At 43.0% G+C, this 22,925-nt stretch overlaps 2 protein-coding genes across 2 annotated transcripts in view; one reads left to right on the forward strand and one right to left on the reverse strand.

Moving 5' to 3' along the window:
- Window positions 1-15,133, forward strand: part of niban1a (niban apoptosis regulator 1a) — a 34,636-nt gene extending 19,503 nt beyond the window's left edge. The window contains exons 5-14 of the mRNA XM_080431910.1: window positions 489-653; window positions 3,017-3,132; window positions 4,495-4,599; window positions 5,317-5,479; window positions 9,477-9,667; window positions 9,962-10,108; window positions 11,404-11,514; window positions 11,630-11,737; window positions 11,923-12,034; window positions 12,145-15,133. Of these exons, the coding sequence (XP_080288036.1) occupies window positions 489-653; window positions 3,017-3,132; window positions 4,495-4,599; window positions 5,317-5,479; window positions 9,477-9,667; window positions 9,962-10,108; window positions 11,404-11,514; window positions 11,630-11,737; window positions 11,923-12,034; window positions 12,145-13,835 (2,909 nt within the window). The 3' untranslated portion in view covers window positions 13,836-15,133. The remainder of the gene's footprint in view (window positions 1-488; window positions 654-3,016; window positions 3,133-4,494; window positions 4,600-5,316; window positions 5,480-9,476; window positions 9,668-9,961; window positions 10,109-11,403; window positions 11,515-11,629; window positions 11,738-11,922; window positions 12,035-12,144) is intronic.
- An 822-nt stretch (window positions 15,134-15,955) lies between these two features.
- The window catches only part of kifap3a (kinesin-associated protein 3a), a 35,028-nt gene continuing 28,058 nt past the window's right edge, over window positions 15,956-22,925 (reverse strand). The window contains exon 20 of the mRNA XM_080430058.1: window positions 15,956-17,354. Within this exon, the coding sequence (XP_080286184.1) occupies window positions 17,240-17,354 (115 nt within the window). The 3' untranslated portion in view covers window positions 15,956-17,239. The remainder of the gene's footprint in view (window positions 17,355-22,925) is intronic.

Consider the following 22,925-nt stretch of genomic DNA (forward strand, 5'->3'; position numbering starts at 1 on the left):
GCTTTTATCAGTGGTTTGTTCCAAAATGTTGAATTAAATTAATTTCGTACTGTCAAGGCAATTAGCCATCTTATGGTGTATTTAACCATTGCTTTGGATTTTATAATTCTGTGTGTTAAACACAGGGCTGGCTAATAGCATTTCACATAGGACAGGATTTTGAATTCAAGTATTTTTTGTTGCGAGCACTGTTAGAACTCAGTATTACTGTATGTTTTAGATTGACGATACACAAGTTCAAAATGTTTTGAACTTGTAGATCGGCCATTTTTGCTACTTTTGCATGACACTGCTATATGGCAAAGTGTACTTATGTACATCTCATCTCATAAAAATATGAAATATTGAGAGATACAAGGAGTTTCTGCCCCGACAGTGATGATATGCAATTTTGCCATTTATTTGGCAATCAACGTCAGTTGCTCACTACTAAATGTGAAGAGTGGCTCAACCAGTGCTATAATAACATATTGGGTTGTGTCTTACAGATGTGAAGGAGGAGTTTGCGCCTCCTCTGTCTGGTATGCCAGGACAGTTTCCCGTCTACCTGCGTCTGCCCTACCGTAGGGACTCCTACTTCTGCTTCCGGCAGGAGGCTAAGCAAGCCGGCTTCATCTCCATCATGTCAGAATGCGTTCGGCACCAGAACCAAGGTAGGTCATTCTGAGGGAAAAATAGCCTCCTCTCAGTATAAAGTCAGCTTAGAACTGAACTGATACTATTCTGTATTTAGGCCATATGGTTGTTTCTAAGGATGTTGGTTGGTATGTCCATTCAGGGGTGGGCAACCTTTTCGGGCATGTGATGCACTTAGTCTTTTCCCAGGCCAGAGAGATTTACTGTACCATTACCAGCCAAGTTGACAGTGAAAATAACCACCACTGTTAAGTCTTATTATATAGGCTGCTAATCAGAATAATGCACATAATAAGACTAACTAGAAAACTATTTAATATTAATAATAAAGTCTAACTATCTGTAGAGAGAAGTGTTATCAAAGAAATGAATGGATTTCTTTGACTGGGTTTTCCCAATTGTCCTTTGATCTATGCTTTGTCAATGACAATGTCACACATCAAACATAGCAGATCTAAAAGCCAACAATGTGTTAGTTTTGTCCATGTGGTTTAGAAAATAAAATGTTGCTGTAGTACTCTTATTATCCAAACATTTCTGACCTAACCTGGAAGATGCTTGATGCTTACAAATGTGTCTCACTGCAGCCGTCACCATGGCAACAGATTTACCACACCAGCTCATGACGTGACATGAGCCTTTAATCAATTCACTTCTCTGAATCTTTTGAGACCACAAAGACCTTTCATGAATCATTGCACAGATGTTATTTGCCTTGTGGTTATATGATAAATTATTTGTCACAGAGCTAATTAAACTGAAACCAAGCATTGAGGAGTTAGACAATAATGAGACTTGTACTAACTGTTTCGTTGAACACTGCAAAAACTCTGGAAGACATTTATTTTTTTGTTTTGCGTGTGGGGGAGGGCTTTGTGATGAAGGTGTGAGGTATGAAAAACTAATGATTGGGTGGGCGCACTGCTGTGAGTTGGAGGATGTAATTTTTGGTCTTCCATCTGACAACAATTACATAACACACCTGGTCACCTACAGTACAGCACACACACATTAGTATTTTGTAGGTACAGAAGGCACAGTGGGAATGTCTCTAGTTCAGAGCCGCAGTAATTTCCTTCTACTGTGTGTGATCGTTGTTTAAAAATATTCACATTATATTAAGCAGCACATTCACACTTATTATTGAAACATTGTGTTGTGCACGGAAAACAGCCCAGACTTCTGAGGCATTAAATAATAATCCATCAGCCCCATGGCCTTGATGCACACATTACTGATATGGTTCATTAGAAAAATTATGAACATGATGTCATAATAGCACAACTATTATGACGTAATTGTAAAATGGCCGCCGTGTGAATATGGTAATTCTTACAGCGTGGCTCTGAATGAGGTAGCCATCTATAAGAGGGTCTGTGTGGCAGTCCGTAGCTCTCGCAAACCTTTGGACCGATCAGTGTAAAATTTCCTGTGCACACTGTCACCAGGCTAATGTAGAATCACAATTCCAATTTTGTTCACATATGTTCTATACCAGGGGTCGCCAAGTAAGTTTGGCCTCTGGACGATGTTTTTATAATGTCATTAGATGGCAGGCCAGAACACAATTACTAATTTAGGACCTTGAACGTGCAACAAACCACCTTATATACAATAACAAATATATTGCTATAAAAGTTCATAAATAAAGAGGTGTAGGTGGTATAACTACAGATAGAAATGTGGCTGGAATCAAATGTTACAGGTGCGTACAGAAATGCTTATGTAATGATTTTGTGGAGGCCCCATCCTTGAATGTGGCACTTGTAGGATATTTATTTAATCAAAAAGTTTTAAAACATCTTATCCAGAGACAGTCATACTCCTTTTCGAACAAGAGCTCTTTCATGTTTCAAGGTCTCTTCTTAGAACAGAGAGAAACACTGTATTGTTTAAGGCATGTGAAACACAGTTTTGGTTTGTTTTTTAAATGTGAGAGATGTTTTTCATGCCAAAGTGCCAAAGAGGAAAGTTGACAGTGAAAACATAACATTGACAGAATGCTTGAACTTTTAGTTCATCCTACCCGGTTTCATCAATGCAAAGCCATTGCTGTCCATATCCTACATTATGTGGGATATCACGTTTGAGCAGCCGGCCCAAACCTCTGGTCATTATAATTTGGGCAGGGATGACATCCTCGGCTAGATTCTCTCAGAGCCAACCAACCGTACAATAAGGAAGCTAATGGCGGTCGAATCGGGCTGAAACCTTGCCCAAACATGGAGTCATACATCATAGGTCATACCTGTAGATGACTGGCGTCATAGACTGGCCACATGAAGTCTAAGATCCATGTGAAGCTACGCCATTATTGGACCCAGTCTTTTCTTGGTATCCTATCCTCACATCTCTCATCTCCTCCCTCTGATTTGACCAGACTTCCTAAAAAAGAAGACATGTGAGGTGCAGGCCTTCCTAAAGGCCGTCCAATTCCTAAGGCAGGACAAGGGCAAATACGAGGCCTGGGACATGTTGAACGGCAGCGACGTCAGGGTATGTTTCCATTTCTTTCTCCGTTTCTATTTTTTGTTTCCGTCTCTCGCTCCACCTCCACTTCAACCCTGCTTTGGTCTCATTTTGCATTGTCAGACTGTGTCTGTAAAATGGATAAAGCCTTGATCGTGGAATCACCTCCAAAACATCCCCAAATCAACAAACAGATGTTCAGTTGGCCAGGCCAAAAACCTTTGTACGGAGACCAAAGTTTCAATTTTTAAACCATGTGGCAATGGAGAGCGCTTCGTTAGCTCTTGATAGGCTAATATGAGTCTGTCTGTGGAGGGTTTTGGGTGAGTGAAAAAGGTTTGTGTATACATCAAAGGCATGGCTCATGTATTCCACTTTCAGGCTCTGTGTTATGTTTGCCAGAGGGAGTGAGCAATAGTGCTTTATTTTGTCGTTGTCGGTAGAAACCTTGTATGTCCAAAACCGTTTTCAGAGAAGGGAAAAAATAGCCTTTTGTTCCAATGGATCTAGTGTAGTTATTATTTAGTCACAAGCTCTTGACCAAAGCATAGCGGAAATAACTTTCATGAAAACAATAGTTTTCTGCCCGATTAGTGAGAAAAGACAGGAGAAACGGGGGATGGTGCTGTACCCCACAATCCTCCTCTCTATTCCCTTTAAAGGTGATGTAGGAATCTGAGCCGTTAATGATGTAATGGTATAATTAGTCTATTGTTGAGCTGTGTGTGCTGTGCTCACATGGGGTTTATTATAAATGGGTAGGGTTGACAGGAAGTTCAACTAGCTACAGGAAACCACTGCTAATTCTGACAGGAGGCTGCCATTGTCTCATCTCACCTACAGTACATACCTCTGCACACATATATAAGTACACATGCACTGGCACTCACATGCGCACACTTGTTCATGTGTACCCTTGCATACTGTATATCAGTGATGTATGGAGACATGCACGCACGCATGCACACACACAGATGCACACACACACACACACACACACACACACACACACACACACACACACACACACACACACACACACACACACACACACACGCATCGACTTATTCTGGCTTTTAGGCATGTAAGTGTGAGTACATATCATATATATGCATACACACACACACACACACACACGTCAGAGGTAAAAACTCAATGGAATGAAAGTAATGTTGGCAGCAGAGACACAGCAGACAGGAGTTTCACTGTGTGGTTTCACTATGTTATTTATAACCAATGCCTGCAGTGTCACAAACCTATAACATCATATCTGAGGCTACTGCTATTCACTCATGTCATACACATATTTATCTATGTACGTGTGTGTGTGTGTGTGTGTGTGTGTGTGTGTGTGTGTGTGTGTGTGTGTGTGTGTGTGTGTGTTTTCAGGTGATGGCCAACCTAGTGATGGAACCGCTGCTGCCATACCTGGAGAAGGACATGTTACCTCGCCTCAAAGCTAAGAAGACAGAGAAGAAGAGAGTGTGGTTTGCTGTGAGTCAAGTTGATTATTGATTATTATTGATATCTACTGTTTCCGGTACATAGCATTTGTTTACATTTTTTATGTATTGACCGCACTTTTCTTATATTGTTTAGTTTTTTATGCTTATGGTTATTGTACTTGTGCAGAGGACCACAATGGAAATAAGCCCTTGGGCTTTATTGCTTTTTTTCAATCTTCGGTGATGCTACTTGACTGTATGTCTGGAAGTGCTATTGGGCTGTTTTTATGTGATATATTGCCAAATAAAATCTAGCTATCATCAATCAATCAATCAATCAATCCCTATTGTGGGCATGTCATAATTGGCAAATATTCGCCAAAAATGTCAGATCTACAAGTTCACAAAGCATCGCAACACAACACATTTAGAGCTTGTAGATCGGAGACAAAAGCGCTTTGTGGTCATCTTTGTTGTCCTCATAATATGTAATATGAGCCAGTGTACTGACACTGACAGTCTACTGTACATGGCCTATTGTTATCATGTTCATCGTCTTTATATTGTCATAAACCATGTGACCCACAAACACCCACCCAATCTAGTGCACATAAACACACGCACACACAAACGAACGCATGCACACACACACACCACACACACATTTAAAGACATTCATATAATCGAGTAGAAGGGATTGGGTTTCCCTAGCATAAAATCAAGTGAATTATTAAATTGAATCAAGCCAATCCCTCCCTTCCGTCAGACGGTGGAGGCAGCGTACATCCTGGTGCAGGAGTGTCTGTTGGAGGGACTGTCAGCGCTGAAGGAGGAGTGTCGTACCTCAGCCCGCCAACAGGAGGTGCTGATCCACTCTGACATGGACCAGATCCTCAGCTCAAGAGTCACTCTGGAGAACAAGCTCCGAGGTAATGTGCTACATGTCAATACCATTCCTTTTCCCTTGACACATTTGTGGTGGTTTCCCTTTAATGGGAAATCATGACTTTCAATCTTACCGCTATGTATTTGTTGTTGAGCCAACGTTTCATTTATAGCTGTAAAACTGAGCCGAAGTTGTGCTGGAAAGTTGACCCCATGTGAAGTCACTCGGGTACAATCAGCGAATGTGAAAACTGCAACCCTTGCTTCCATTTTTTTGGCTGCTACCTTGACTGTTTGCTGTGTTTTGGGCAAAAATCGTGATCTTGACTGCAGAAATTTGTAATCAGTAGAAGGGATGGTGGTCGTATACTAGTGCCAGGCTGATGCTTGCTCGCAGAATGCATCATGGGAATTTTACTCTGTCAATGGGTAGTATCATAAATATTGTTGTTTCTACAGATAATGGTAATCTTCAACAATAACCTGAAATTCACGCCAACAAGTATTTCCTTTAAGCTACGAACGATAAACTAACTGTATAAATGTCTTCGAGTCCCTAATGTAAAATACAGATAGTACACTGCACCAAATTACTGTTTTCGCCATCAAGATTGTCCAAACTTGTCCCAACTTTACAATTATCTGCATCTGGTTGACTCATTCTCTCATATGCCTCAGGTTTAGGTTGTAGTCAGTGGATCTGATTACTGTGGGCTTAAAATGTTGGCGCTTCTCTGTTATTACTGGTGGCCTGCGTCTCTGCGATGTGACTATAATGCCAATGCAATTCAACAGTTCTCATGAGAAATTACTGCAAATTAATCATGAGATGAAATCGTGATTTGAATTTGATTCATCGTGCAGCCCTGCAATGAAGGCGATAATGTCAACAGATTTTCCAGGGCTCTTTATGTTACCGATGAAGGTGATGTTTCCCATCTGCCTTGATTCAGAGAGCCTACTTAGAATCAATACCTTTATCAGCCAAATGCCTCTCAGTCTCATTGCTGTCAAGTGTCAGGACTGGCTACATTCCACCGTGATAACTGCATGCGAATGAGACTGCCTCTGGATAATTGGTGGTGCACAGCAGCTTAGAGGCTGTTTAGACGAGAAGATTCAGTAAGCTAAGCATTGTAATGTACAGGCAACCCATCATGTATTTATGACACGTGTGTCATAAATGTCACATACGGTATGTGTGTCACTATTATATGGCAGAACAAAAGCATGTTAGGCTAAGCTTCCAAGATGTATCGGAAGAGTCTAGGTGCTAATTTGTTGACACCTAAGGAACAAAGTGAAAGTCCAGAAAGTGATTTTGGAATGTTTTATGAGCATTTTGTTATCATGTACAACAGTGGTTACCAAATATTTTCACTTGAAACCAAAAAGATACATTTGGTGTCTCCCCGGGACCGAAATGTACAAAAATACATTATTAATGAATCACTTATTAAAAAAATAGTGAAAATAGACAATCTGCAACCTACAATCTACACAATCTACAACTACAACTTCACAACATTGTAGAGCTTGTAGATCTTCTATTTTCACTATTTGTTCTTTTTAATACATTCTTTCGAACATTATTGAAAATGGGATATTTACCCACGATCCATAAAACTGTGTCCGCAACCCAAAAATGGGTTCTGACCCATTGTTTTCACCGTGACTAATCTGTGCCTTTTTGTGCTTGAATATCATGATGGGTAGATTCACAGTGTCCTCACAGTATGTCAATGTGCTGCAGTGATAACATCACAGTTAGGAGACTTATGTTCCCACACAACAGCAGTCAGTGAGAAAACAAACACAATTCAACACTTAGGCCTCGTCAGCGTTTCCACAGTACACATTTGAGAGTCATTCAGTCTGTGTGTGCGTGAGCGTGTGCGTGTGTGTGCGAGAGAGAGAGAGAGAGAGAGAGAGAGAGAGAGAGAGGCTTAACTATGTTTTGGGCATGTATTTTCTTCTGTGCGTGCGTGCGTGCGTGCGTGCGTGCGTGCGTGTTTTGTTAGTTACGTGTGTGTCTGTGATATAATTAGTTTGGGTCTGGCAGAGATGCCTGGACCAGACTCAGGCTGTTTACTTGGGCGTGGGCTTTTTGTGATTCTGTATTTGTGTTTTTGTGGTTCAGTAGATGAGTTAAATCCCCTACATAAGCCTTTTATTCACTCAGCTTTGACACAAATACCTGGATTATAATGATACAGACTTTCTATGGATTATACTCTTAGCAAACTCGATTTTTTTCGCCCCCTCACTGTGTTTATTTCAGCCTCAAATAACACTTTTTCATATTTCAACATACGGTATCCCCATTTTTCAGCAAGGTTCTGTACTTTGGATCATATACAGATTAGATCATATACAGTATACAGATGTAGTAAATCTGTGTAAGATAGATAATCAAGGCGTCTACACAATTGCTCCAAAAGAGCTGCTCTGTGGCCAATAGTAGAAGACTGTGGTTGAATCGGGATGATTCGGGAAGCTCATAGAGGTGTATGGACAACCTTATGAACAATGGTGCTGTGAAAGAGTAAACAGAGAATAAAGCACACACATCCACAGTTAAAAGCCAGGTGTAGGGATGGGCAGAGACAAATAGTAAGAAAAAAATGAATCCACACCGAAGGTGATGTTTCAAGCCAACGTGGCCTTTGGAGCTGGATCCAGTGTGCTATGAAAGAGTACTCATGCTCAGTACTCAATAAATGAAGTTTAAAAGTTGCAATTCATATGTTTCATGAGCTTCAGACAGGGCTACTTGTCAACCAGTAGGTGTGCAAACCGACACCAGGGTCAAAATTTCTCAATAGAAGTGAAGGGAGACCACCTCCAACCACTGCAGAAAGTGCAGATGTGCTAGTTATAGTTGTATATACTCCACCATACAGATTGGTCACTTGTAATGTTTTATTCATTCTTTCAAATAAGTTTTGATTGCAGGTTTAAACTAGAAGTAGTTCGTCCTACATTATGAATAATTGGCATTGTATAATTGCATAATTTACTCTGTGAAAGTATATAAATACACTCAGGCTAATGTGTGCCTGGGGATATTATTATGCATATCTATTTACCATTGTAGATGTACATTATCTATGGTAAATGCCTCATTAGCACAGCTTTGTTAGAGTAGTAGAGCTAGCACAGCAACTCTATTTATAAAACATTCATCAAAACAAGGTTAAAAAGTGCTTTACATAAAACTGAAAAATTATAATACAATCAGCAACAGAATAAAAAAAGGGAATCTCGTTGATTGTGTGCCAATGTGCAAGCATTGGCAAATTTGGACTACTATCTATGCTTGCACAGTGGCATACCCATGGGTCTGGGCACACCTAATTCTAACACCGCCATTATTCATTTGATTTGCTTCAGCTGCATTGCTAGCCTGCCATGTTTTAGCCTAGTTGTGTGTATGTAGGGTATCATGGCCCTTTAGAAATAGCTCTGCCTCCTTCGTGTCATACATCTGCATCAGAAGTATTGTAGCCAATGGATGCCGGGGTGGCAGATGTGTTAATTTCCATGTTGTCTTGCAGGGTGTGGGCAGTGCCAGTTTCCTGGTGTGTAGTTCGCTTGATTTAAGTCGGAGTGGTTGGCCTACTGTAAGAAAACTACAAACAAAATGCCTGTCAAGTGAGGTCAACCACGGCGCTTCTTTCCTATTAGATGACGCCCTAGCGAGGATTTGCGTTGTTAGACAGTCCAGCCTTACTCCCTGTTTGGGCAGTGTATGACACAGTACAGCACTGCAAAATCTAGTAGTCCAGATTTCTAGAGTAATCCAGAGTATTGAAGCGTGGTTAGCTAGTAGATTGATTCTTTTCAACGTAAACCATATTTTATACTTAAGCTATTTGAAAATAGCCGATCTAGAAGGCTATTTTTGAAGAATTTAGAAAAATCTTGGAAAATTGTGAAAAAGTTTGAATAATTTAGCAAAAAATAGGGACACCAGGGTTAATGTGGTTAAACAGTCCAGAGCAAATTCTTAATGCCCCCCCCCCCCCCTCCCTCCTGTAGCTAGTGTGTCAGAGCCAGCGGAGAAGTTCTGTTCTGAGAGCATCCAGCCCTACCTCGCCTCTGTCCTGGACGAGCTGATGGCGCCAATCAGCTCTGGGTTCGGGGAGGCGCGGCATCTGAGTGACAGCATGATGGACCAACTGTGCAAGGACTTTGAGGAAGTGGGCGGGGTTACAGATAACCTAAAGAAGGTATGTTTGTTCTTAGGTCCTTGTTTTCCTTTCTCCACTCCCCAGAGACACCGTTCCCTCAAACCGTGCACTCTTTCCTTCCTTCCTCTCTGGTCTCCCTCTCCTCCCTTGTTTTTACTCTCCTTCGCTTGCCCTATCCCTCTCCTCTCTACATGCTTTGAGTCATTTCATACTTTACTGGTCAAGTGGAACTTGAGCGTAGCCAATGATAAGTCTATTGAGCTTCAAAAGCAGTGATCTCCTGCTCTCCCTCTGTCTCTCTCTCCATCTCTCTCTCTCTTTCTACCTCTGCAGTCCTTGGTCAAGATGGCGAGGCCTGACCTGTTGAGCGGTTACCAGAAAATCAGTTCTCTACAGGAGAAACTCCATCACCTGCAGGAGCGTTTTGGGTACTCAAACATCACCAGTTTGATCCACTGTGCACAGATAGACCTACAGCAGGTACAGATCCCCCACCAACGCCCTCACACATGCACGCACGCACTCACGCATGCACGCACACACACTGTACACACACAAGAGTCTCTTTGAAGCTGCCTGACTTGCACACATACAAAATACAAAAAACATAATTCTGCCATGGTCTAGAATTTGCTCACACGCACGCACACACGCAAACATTTATTCCATTCACTCACCAAGTGGCCCAGTGACATTTTCCACACATCATTACCCATCAGTTAGCTTTGCACCATTTTCACACAACTACACAAATGTGTCTGCTGCTCTCAGCTACAGTGACTGTGTGGGCTGTGGAAGTGTCGGATTCAATGATTCCACTAACCGCTTTATAATGCAAGTGACTTTATGTGCCCAGCATTTTCCCTACCATTATATTCAGTGAGTAGCTTATTGTCACAACACTATGACTGGGGCTGTTAATGATGTCATTTGATAAACACATTTGTATAGCTTAGTGTTTCTCAACGTACAGAGAAGTACATAAAGAGATGTTTGGTGGGCGCTGAGGTTCTCTTGGAGGGGGAGGCTTGATACTGACTATGATGGTTAGTACCATGTCAGTATTATGGGCAGTATCATTCATGTCAGTATCATGGTCAGTTGCGTTCCAGTTCAAAGATTTTGCGTTCCACTTAAAAAAAAATATGTTCCACAACAAAAACTGTTGCATTCCACTTCAAAGATGTATCGTTCCACTTTAAAAAAAAGTGTTCATGTCAAGTTCCACTTCTAGAATGTATTGTTCCACTTCAATATATATGCGTGTGCGTGTGGTGATGAGTGCTGACCAAAACCGACTCACTTGGATTGCAAAATAACTTAAATTGTTTCTCTTTTATTGGGTGTAAACTTAACAAGAGGTAGGTAGGGGGAAATTTTAACAAAGGATTGGGGTATTTCAATAACAAGCTTTTGAGTCCATGAAAAGCCCCTTTGTGCCTAGGGAAGAGAATAGAAACTACAATTAGTTCTCTTAAGTCTTAATCAAGCCATTAATGTTGGAGTGTGTATTGTTTACCGCCCGAGCCTGCGTCCATTCACCAAGGGAGTGAGTTTCATCCGAGGCGAGGTTCAGCAAACATTTGCAGGGCTGGGCTGATCAGGGCTGTCACCACTCTGGCAATCAGACCCCAGGTGTCATCATATCAAGTTGAGCGAGAACGTAAACAGGCACATACCTTCCTTCCACTACTTGCCCCAGTGCTCTGCACTGTCTTTGGATCGAGCTGGGACATTTAACTGGACTTTAAATCCTCTCTTTGTGTTTGGTTCAGTTGATGACAAATGCAGCCTACACGTTTGAGCAGCTGATGACCAAGGCTATCCAGGATAACCCAGACAATGCGGGCTCTGCCATAGAGAAGGCCAAACACAGGGTGCTCAAGGTCAGACCCAGTGCCGATATTCTGTATTCCATCATACACTGTTGTAAAGAGAAACAATGCATTGGAAAATACCAAAATATGTTAACTGATGCTGTTTCAACTCTGTGCCCTGTAGCAATATGACTATGATAGCAGTACAGTGAGGAAGAGGATCGTTCAGGAGGCTCTAGTTTCTATCACCCTGCCCCACATCAAGAAGAACCTTGCTCCCACCTGCAGGACTGTGAGTCACAATACACACATACATGTGTACACGTACACGTACACACACACACACACACACACACACACACACACACACACACACACACACACACACACACACACACACACACACACACACACAGTGTCAGTAACACAAACAAGAAAACCTCTAGTGGACACATATGTCTTTTTTTCTCTGGATAGGCTCTTGAGGGTCTTGAGCAGTTCATCTATGCTGACCATTCCAACTTTGTCCATGTGGAGAACATTTACGAGGGCATCCTACTGCAGACCCTCGACAAGGAAATCACCAAAGGTATAATAACACAAACAACAAAAATAATATTCCATAACAATAAGTGCCAAAACACTGTGGGTCACAGATAGAACTAAATCTCTTCCTCTTTCCATTTTCTTGTCTTTCAGTGGTGAAAGAGGCAGCCAGCCTGAAGAAACACAACCTGTTCACAGACAGCAGAGACCTCCTAAGCCAGTCCAGCCGCTCAAGCCTCTCCTCACCGTCTGTGTCCACCCCAGGTAGCCCAGTCAGAGGCCTGGCATCCTCGCCATCCTCCCCTAGACCCTCTCCTCTGGTGACTAATGGCCTGTCTCCAGTTGAGAGTCGAGACAGTCTCGCAGTGGAGGAACAGCAGGCAGCAGGTCAAGCCGAGGCGGGCTCAGCGCTTGCTGTGGTGCCCATTGTTGCTGAAGCAGGGAAGTCTGAAGAAGCAGAGGTCTCTCAAAGTGCCAGTGTCAGCTCCCCTGAGCAGCAACCAGCATCTGTTGAGAATGCAGCAGAGGTCAGCACGGTTCATGTTGCTTCAGTGCAAGAGGACATTTCTGCAGCGCCCTTAGCAGCGCCCTTAGCAGCGCCCTTAGCAGCGCCCTTAGCAGATGCTTTGATGGAAGAGGAAACTGCAGCCGTTGAACCTGAAAAAGAAGATGCAGGTGTTGAACCAGCGAAAGTAGAGGCAGATGTTGAAGCTGAGAAAGAAAATGCCGGTGTTGAACCAGCGAAAACAGAGGCAGCTATTGAACCTGAGAAAGCTGAGGCAGGTGTTGAACCTAAGAAAGCAGAGGCTGGTGTTGAACCTGAGAAAGTAGGGACCAGTGTTGAACCGGAGAAAACTGAGGCAGGTGTTGAACCTGAGAAAACTGACAAAGCTGAGGAAGCAGAGGCAGATGTTGAACCTGAGAAAATAGAGGACGGTGTTGAACCTGAGAAAGCAGCGGCAGCTTTTGAGACGGAGAAAACTGAGGCAACCGTTGAACCAGAAACTCAGAGCACCAGTGCCCCAATCCCAGTAGTAACAGCATTGTTGCAAATTCCCAGTGCTGTAGAAAGTGTGGCGGAAAAGGCAGACGCACAAAAACCAGAAGCACCACAGATTGGCGCCTCTGTCTCAAGCCTTGATCCTGCTCCTGTTCCATCCTCTGCCCCAGAGCCTGCAGGTGAACCAGTGCCTGTAGACAAATTAGCAGAAGGCATGGACTCCCTAACAGTAACTGTCACTGAGGGAGATGCTGTAAGTGCACAAGATCCAGTAATTGATGCAGAGGCTCCCTCTAGTGGCGGAGAACCTGTAAGTGTGTCCAGTAATGCCAGCCTTGATCCAAAGGCAGAAGATGCTGAGCCGGGGACCACCTCATCTTCCCTGAATGTGTCAATGGGAGTCGAATCCCCTCGGTCAGTGTCCAGGTCAGAGTCCATGGAGGGACACAAAGCACAGAGCAGCGAAGATGAAGGGTCAACAACCTCCGACCTCTTGGAGGATGAGGCCAATGCCAGCGAATCGCCCGTGAGCTCAGACGAGCATCCTGCTGACGCGTCGGAAGAAGCATCTGTAACCCCTTGCAACGACCCTTCTGCTCCAGAAGTGACAGAGGTCACGGCAGATGCTAACCACAACATAGCGTCGTCCACCAGCATGAGCTTGGAGTCCTCAGTGGCAGCATCAGCTCCCCCTGCATCAGTAGCCCCCACTGAGCCTGGTGAAGACAGCGCTAAGAGCACGCCACTGGACTCTATCAGGGCAATCCGCGACCTGGTGGAGGAAGTGATTGAGGTGGAGGAACTAGTGAAGCGTTACCCTAGTGGAGTTCCTGTGGACAAATAGAGGGACTAACTACAATGACACATGGGCACATTTGTGACACAGAAGAGATACTTTTCTCTCTGCGGGAGTAGGACAGTGGGACAAAATCCATCCATCCAGCCATCCATCCATTCATGAATAACACAGTGAGGTGTAATGGACAGTAGACAGTACATTTTTTTAAAGATGTACTGTAAGTGTTGACAAATTACCTACCTAATTGAACTGCATTAAACTAGACAAATAAGACAAGAAAGAATATTGGCTGCTGAGAGAATATTGAACTGTTACTAGAGCTTCCATAACACTCAAATGTATACAGTACATTATGCATGAAATGAATGTAAATAATTAATACAAATCATTTATACAAATCATCTCTATGGCATTTAAGTAGGGCATGGCTAACGAGAGATGGGTTTCTCAAAACCATCTGCTATTTTCGGCATTCGACACACCGTCGTACAACAGAGCATAAATTAAGCATAGAACGTGAATTACTCCTTAGTAAGACCAAGATTGGGGCTGTGTATATTTTTGATGTGTGCTTTATCTACATAATTGAAATTTCATTATAGGACTTTTGATATTGTACTCTGGGTTTAAAAAAAAGACAGATAAAATAGTAAAATACATGTACTTTAAACAGAAATGACAGGTCTGTCTACAGTTCCTTTTGTAATCATATGCAAATCCCTGCACCATTTGAGGTGTTTGTGTGAGTATCACTGCCAAATACATGTTACTACTAGATGTTTAGTTGAAGGGTTTTTATCAGATTTTATTTCAGATTTTATGTGACAATCTTGTGACTAACTGAAGGATTATAACTTTTTATACCACTATGATCTCACAAAACACAAGTAGCAAGTAGTCGATCAAGTGCCTTAAGATGCCTCTGTGAGCTTGTTTCACATGGAGATTTAATTGCCTTAAACCTTGCTTCCTAGATGAAGGATGGCAGACCTTTTCATTATGGTTACGGTTGCCATAGAGACCGAGACTGGTACCCTGTCTGTGTACAGTATACATGTTCTGGTATTTCAGCACTACCAAGTACCTCTGCTCATCTCTACACACTACACAGTACAAAAAGTACAGGAAGCTACAAGCTACATGTATATTGATGTGAGTGATAAGGTGGGGAGGAAAGCTGTAGCCTGTGGCTAGCCATTTTCCTCAGATGAAGTGTTTTAAATGGAAATAATCATAAAATGGAGTTCAAATGCCCTCACACTACTGTTACTGTATGAGATGCCAGTCGTCCACTGTGTTAGGAAAACACTAATAATAAATACTTTTATTTGAGAATAAAATAAGTATGGCATGTGTTCATATTCATTCACAGTATACTTTCTTTTCCCTCTTGACAGAATCCCGTTTAGACGTTTGTATGCACAGTGCAACTAAATTTGTATGCAGTCTGAGATGTTTATTAAAGGTTCGATGACATTCATTTTCAAATTTTTTATTTTTTATGTTTTTTTGGGGGTTTTATGACCTCAATTACACCCAAAAAATCTGAACTTTGAACATTCAGTGGATTTTCTGTGGTCTGGGGTTTTCTGAATAATTAGGCTGAAAAGTAATCTGAGCTTGGCCCTTCGACAGTGAGGTCACAGTCGATTAATCCCGCCCACTCTCCTCCTCGCCCCTCCCCTTCCCTATCCTTTCCTTTGGGGGGGGGGCGGAGCAGAGGCGATGATTGACAGGCAAAATCCCTCACCAGCGACACCCGCAGGCAAAGATTTCTTTTTTCATTGCAGTTGAAAAGGCTTTAGAAATGTGAGACAAAAACACCTACAGTGAATCACTGGAGTGGAATTTTCAGTTAAAACTTTTTGTACACGTTTGAAGGACCAGGACAAAGACTCTGAATGTGGTGTAAACATGAATGTCATGATACCTTTAAATACATTGCACCACAAGAAAAGGCTATTCAATATTTTTAATAGGCCAGAGGTGTTCCAGGCACATGAAAGACATAACCAAATAACAGTGTTGATATGCAAAAAGCTGAATTCCTAAGCATTTGTTCACATTTGTTTTCTACCGTAACGGGAAAACATTATAGGCCGTCAGTATTACTTCAAATACAGTATTACTTTTCAAACAATAAAAGTTAGATTTTCTTCCAGTGCCAAGCTACCTTAAAGTTTATTCCAGTGTTACCTCCTAGGCCGTTTTAAGAATAAATAACAAACATGTTCAAATGCAAAGCACTTTAGCCATTGAATCTTTGACATCAGGTTTGACCCAAGAGATTGCAACGATACACGATACATCTGATTCTATAGTCAGGACACAATCACCTTTAGCATCCTTGAGAATAATACATTTACTCTGTCCCGACTGGTAAATCAGGCCTTTGTTGTTCAGTTTACACTGCCTCAGAATGGTGCTAGTTTCATTAAATGAAGAGGTTCAGGTGGTCAAATTAAACATTCTTTAATGTAATGTAAGCTACTCATACATAGGGAATGAATTAATTATGAAACTTTGGACCCCTAGTTTTAAAACAATAAATTAGCATAAGCACACATAATGTGTTCCCTTGTATTACATCGTCAACATTGAGATATTATGTACATATAATAATTATAATAAGATCTAAAGTGAACAGTGAGACTTGAGTCTTGATATAGAACAATTCCCCACCAATATCAAGCGGGTACTAGACATGGCAGCCATATTGTCACAGCCAAGCTTACAATTTTTGCTATTTGGTCATATGAAGAAGTATGTAGGGCTTAAGTGGTTAATAATAGTATCATTGGTAACACCTGTGCATTTGTAACATTACACAACTATTTATGTCAATATGGCTGCCGTGAAAAGGGTCTCTTCTGTTTTCATATTCCAAAAGTAAATGTGGGACAGCAGTTGGACTTACATTGCACTTAGAGAGAGAGAAGAAACATCTAGCAGAGGTGAGCACATACATACAGGCAGCAGCGTTGATGACATTCCTTCAGTATATCCATTCGACACAGCTTTGATAGCACACAGTAGATATACAAGAAAAGGCTGCAGTCTAATGACTATGCTATGCACCAGCATGTGTTGTTCACTGCATTTGGGTATGTACGCGTTGCACGTGTGTTCTTGTACATTTCGCTGCTGTCGGGCAGAAACCTTGCATCTCCAATTTTCATCTTTTTCTTTTAATTAAAATGTATGCCCTAGGCCTTTTTTGGGGCTTATAATGACACGGCAATGGTAGGGACACCAGGTTGAATGTTGTAAAGTCTGTCTGTAGGTTTTATCAATATTTAACCAATGAAAATTGTTAACAAGAGCTTGTGACTAAATAATAAAAACATTGGATCCATTGGAACACAGTTTCTATTTTTCCATTTCCGTTTTGAACATACAAGGTTTCCGCCCAACAACAGCAATGATTTGCATCACCAGTAGCTCCAGGGTTAGGAGGAGGATGCATGGAAGTTGTAGAAGAACTGTTCTTCAGGGCGAAAACCATAAGCTGTGGTGGGCCGGCCTCCTGAGGTAGGACCTGTGGGAATGAAGTGCTCATGCATACTGGAGGAGAGAAGAGAGAGGAACGGACAAACATGGACACAAACATGGACAAAAACACAATATTACATACAAACATAAGAATACTTGTGGCTAATTGATACCTTATTGAACCGACCATGGCACTTGACAGAAGTAATTGATTTTTCAACTGAATTGTTTAAATAAGTTGAATTGGTCAAATACTGCAGTTTGAGTTTAAATACGTTTAAATATGGTGCGGACAATGGCCTAGTGGGCACGTACGGATGCCTGACAGCGAGTCCCGGGTGAAAGCACTTTTGGAGATGCGCTCTACAGAGGACCCTCATCACAATTCCATTCCAATTTGGGGTTGATTGGATGTTCATGATGTACGGAATTGGCCCCTCCCACTAATTTTGGAAGCCAATTACAGTAAAAAAAATTAAACAAAAGTATGGCTCATTGTCACATGACTCCCAAGATCATTTAGGTACAATCATCATTTGTACCTAATTTACTGTAGTGACATTTGTTGCATTTTTGACTATGAGTCTATGTCTACGTTAAATTGCTTTTGGCTCTGCGTTGAATGTTTAGAGGCCTCTGAATGTGTGATAAAAATGTGGGGTCAATAGGAAGATGTGTTTATGATTTTTGGTATTTTATAAAATAGGCCAAACCTGCAAACTTTGGAAGGCAATAGCCAATCTGTTATGTGACAAGTCACTAGGTGGAGCTCTTACCCTACGCATCTCCTTAAAGCACCCCCGCCGCGCAAAAGCCTCACAGCCTACTCACTACAATAGCAGACAAATAAAAGCCCATAAAAAAGTTAATGTAATATTCATCTGCCCTAATGCAGGCATTTGACATCAACAACGAGTCTGTGAATTACAGAGTACTTATGGCTAGAGGGGTAAACAGCGTGGCAGCCAAGCCATAAAAACCAGTGATATGTCATAACAGAACTACATGATGGGCTGGAGGCACACGGCCAAACTCGGAGAACCTGGTTGCCCTCCGCCCAACAACCGGGGCCTGTTGAGGGATGATAAAGGGCCTGTATCGACACCGTATAAATCAGTTACCATGGGGATATGGATGCAGGGAGGGGGAACGGCTGGCCAATTTCACGCTCCATCTTCTGTCCAGCTGCTGAGAGTATTTGTGCGTGGGGTCAACGAGACAGGCCCGGCCACCTTGTCAGGTTAGACTGCAAGTGAGACGGCAGCTGGAACGATGGATAAACTGGGCTTTGATGGATGACAGCACATCTCTCTGCTACCTGCGGCCCTTCCTCTGTCTCCATTATTCCCTCTTTCAAGCTGAATTTATACTTATTAAGATGTGATGCATTGTATTGTTGCTTTAAAAAAAGCAGTTATTTTAGGCGAGCAACACCGTTGTGCGACAAAGTATAAATCAGGCTTTACTCTTTTTTTCTCAGTATGAGCTGGACGGCTCGACGCTCCAGTCCCAGCCTTCTAAAATACGAGCTGTTTGCTTTGCCCCTGCAAGCGGCCATAATGACGTGTTGTTTTTAGCCAAATCACTTCCAGCGATCAGTTACGCAGCTCGCAGCACCCCCCCTTCTCTCCTCTCTTCCTCCTTTGCCTATATGCTCCTTATGCCCCCCTCTTCTCCCTTCCCCTCCACCACCTCTCCTCCCTCCCTGGGCAGAAATATGTCTTTTTCCTCTCCGCACGCTACGGCTGTCAGAGGGGATTTGAGAGCCGGGCTAAAGGAGGCTGGGAGGAACAGTGGAGCTCTGAGTCACACCATCCGCCTGCCTCTCTTGCCTGCCCGTGTCTGTAGCTGGCTGCCTGTCTGACCGGACTGACTGACTACACCCTAGTCCTCCTGGTGGGAGGACACAGCTGGACCCCAGGCGTCTCCTCCTAGCCCATTATGTACCAAACTTCTCAAACCTGGAATCTTGGTCGAGGACCAAATGTTTAATTGGGGCACTTTGATGATCGTAAAAGAACAAACAATTTGGTCATTTGTAAAGGAAAGAAAAAGGACTGATAGTTTAGAAGGATACAGAGAAACTTTGGAAGGATACAGAGAAAGTAATTATAGCGGCGACTGCGTCAGCATGTCTCCGCTGAGCGGTGTGACACATAGCAGCTCTGTACAACCCACCAGAGGAGTAACCTGGTAGCTGTCCCATCAAACCTGCAAATCAACTTGTCTGCCACCTCACCTCGTTCAGGTCATGTGTCCGTGTGTCTTGCGTGACAGTCCAACAGCGGGAGGTGGGACTGTGTCCGGGTCATTAAGACAAAGGGCCCCAGTGTTCCCACAAATGCCAGTTTGGCCCCTGAGGGCCCCCAGCAGAGGGTGGTAGGGGGAGACGTGGGGACACGTTCTATTCCACAGAGAGAGAGTTGCTTGGTAGTGAACAGGAAGGGAATCGGGCCCTTTTTCCTCCTTTGGCGTGACCCTTCAGCCCCCCTGCGTCTGTCTCCCCCAGACCCCGGGGCCTGGCCCTGCTTTGATCTCTGTCCGCTGTCACAGCTCGGGTTACAGCTAACCAACACACCATTGCTGTTAAAGAACCACTCCGCTGTCACAGCTCGGGTTACAGCTAACCAACACACCATCGCTGTTAAAGAACCACATCTCACCCAGTGCCACCCCTCCCACACCCACTCTCTCTACCTCTCTCACCTGATTGCAACAGTTCGGTTTTTACCTCGTTCCTTTCTTTTCGCCGTCCACCACTAATGCTTATTGGATCACTGATTTGATTCATTGATATATAAAAAACAAAAAAGATGATCAAAAAACATGCTTCAAGATTATTCAATTAATCCAAAAAGTAATCGAGTAATTGCTGAGAAAATAATCGATAGTTACAGCGCAACTCATTGTTTCACCCCATACTTGTGTTAGGATTCAGAACTCCTCTCCTAACCTGCCTACCCGTCTGTGTAGCGTGTCCCTCTATTAGAACCTGTCTGTGTAGCATGTCCCTCTATAGGCGGCTTTCCATATACATGGACTTACCTAGCCCCACCCCACACCGCCCACCACAGCGACGGTTTCCACTACAATGAAGTGGGTAGAGTGGTGTGTAAGTGGTACTAAACTGGTGCCTAAAAAGTACCCAGTCTTGGGTAGGTCTGAGCTGGGCTAAGCGGGGCTAAAGCTGTGCTGCTACTGATTGGTCGGCTCACAGCTGTGTCTGTCCACTCAGGTCTCTGTAGAATGTAAACACTACGGTAGCAGTGTTGCCATGTCCACTTATTATAAGCGACATTGGGCTTATTTTTCTGTAAAGTTGCTTGTAAATATTGGTAGTACTTTTACTCCACTACAATTATCTGAAAACGTATTAGTTACTAGTTACTAGTTACTTTTCAGATATAAATGATCACATTATAAAACATACATTAACCACTTAAGCCCTATTTTATACCTAGGCTATTTGAAAATAGCCGATCTACAAGCTCACAACGCATCGCATCATTGTAGATCTGCTATTTTCAAACATTTTAGTACTTACTTTTGGTACCTTAATTACATTTTGATACCAATAGTTTTTGTACTTTTACTCAAGTAATTCCAGACTTTCTCTTGTAGAGTGCTTCTACATTGCAGTATTGATACTTTTACTTAAGTAAAACATTTGAGTACTTTTTCCACCACAGCTTGTTTCTAAAATGTAGTTGATTATTTGGGGCTTGTTTCCATATGTTGTTGAAACCAGTGGTTCTTAAACATTTTCATGTCAAGGACCCCCAAATTAATATGTATTTGTCAACATTATATATGTATATATATTTTTTTTAATAGCAGATGCACACACTCACAATGCGTCGCATCGCTACGCGTTGTGAGTTTGTAGATCTGCTATTTTCAAATAGCTGTAGATAGTCGCTTCTTGTGGGATTGTTTTCATAGACCTGATTCTGCTAAACCTGGCAACAATGAATGTGCGACGATACACGCTAATAATGTTTTTTATATAAGTGATGGCAACGTGTTTAGACACCACACAGGTCTTCCCAACAATAGCGAAGATTAAAGTCAGGGTGAACATGGCCAAATAATAACTTAAGAGCCAAACTAGCTCTGAGGAAGCACGCTAGCATTTAGGCTAACCCTGTAGCCTGAGGCTAAGTTGGTGTGTTAAAGAAAGGGGCGTTGATTTCCTTCGGGAGGGGAGGGGAGGGTGGGGATTTTGCGAGTGGGGACTTTTGTGCAATGGAAACGCAAGACATTTTGAAGCGGTGCGGTGCGGTTCTGGACTGTACTGGACAGTGTCGTGCTTAAGCTGTGATGGAAAAGGGGCCTATTAGAACCTGTCTGTGTAGCATGTCCCTCTATTAGAACCCATGCACTTCTCTTTCCAGTCGTTCGGTGCGACATGGCGACCCTTAAGCCGACCAAAATGCTTCTGGGAAATTCGCCTCATTCAGGTGCCCTCTCAAATGACCCAAACTTGAGACATTTTATATAGCCGGTATGAAATTGCTCGTTATGATATTCATACGAATAACAGGGATTGTATCAAGTCCATTTTAAAAGGTCCCATTCACACCATGTTTCACACGTAGTTTAAAATAAGCGGCAGAGCTGGCTTTGATTATTGTGTTAACCTGGATCACTCAGGAGTACACTGGCCAAATTAAAACAGTCTCACAGACGCCAATTCCCTTAGCTCTCTCAGTATATTTAAAAGGTATCAGTTACAAAGAACTGAGAGAGAGAGAGCGAGAGAGAGAGGGAGAGAGAACTCACTCTACATTCCCCTCACTCGTTCTCGCTAGCCCTCTCTCTATTTTCCTCTCTCTCTCACTCGCTCCCTCCTTCCTCTCCGTTCGCTCCGAAAGCTGAAATAACTGTGGCGAGGACTCAGCTCATACTCCTGCTATCTACACAGTCAGCCTCTCAACAGCAGCCAAGCTAAACATTCCTGCCACGGGGAAAAAAACCTTCGACACGAGCTTTATCGCACGCAAGGAGATGTTTGATAATAAATAAGACAAATTACTCACAATAAACTCTCCATTTCCCCAACTATTCATCATTTTAACAGCATATCAAATGAGCTGGCGGCAGCCGGGAGAAATTCTAAAGCTTGCGTTCCCTTTTTAGCGATAACATTAGCGATTCTGAACTCCCCCGCCTAAGGTCATGATTCACGGTGGCATGCCAGCGCCGCACTGAATCCACGCCAGGTGATGTATTCGGAGCCACAGTGGAATGGAAGAATAACAGACAGAGAATTAAATTAGAAAAAGGAAAAGGGATGGGGGGGGGGGCAAGAGAACACCAACCCAAAGAGAGGAAGATACGAAACGGACTGGAGGGGGCGGGAGGAGAACCATTGAGACAAGAGTGTTTGCTCTCAAAGCTGCAGTATTACTGTTGAGGGTGGAGTGATGCCTTCTGGGATAGAGGAGGGGTACACTGTTGAGGGTGGAGTGATGCCTTCTGGGATAGGGGAGGGGGGTGTTGACTCAGGCCCTGGGCTAGTTCAATAACACAGATCAGCGAATAGTGAATCAGAATAACACAGTGGGGTAGCGCCGCTGCCACAGGGTCGCTGGCTGACTGGCCCGTCTGGCTGCCCCCGCTTCCCCGAGACGCAGAGCAAGA

The sequence above is a fragment of the Gymnoscopelus braueri genome (genome assembly GCF_963280865.1).
Source record: "Gymnoscopelus braueri genome assembly, chromosome: 6".
Taxonomy (NCBI): domain Eukaryota; kingdom Metazoa; phylum Chordata; class Actinopteri; order Myctophiformes; family Myctophidae; genus Gymnoscopelus; species Gymnoscopelus braueri.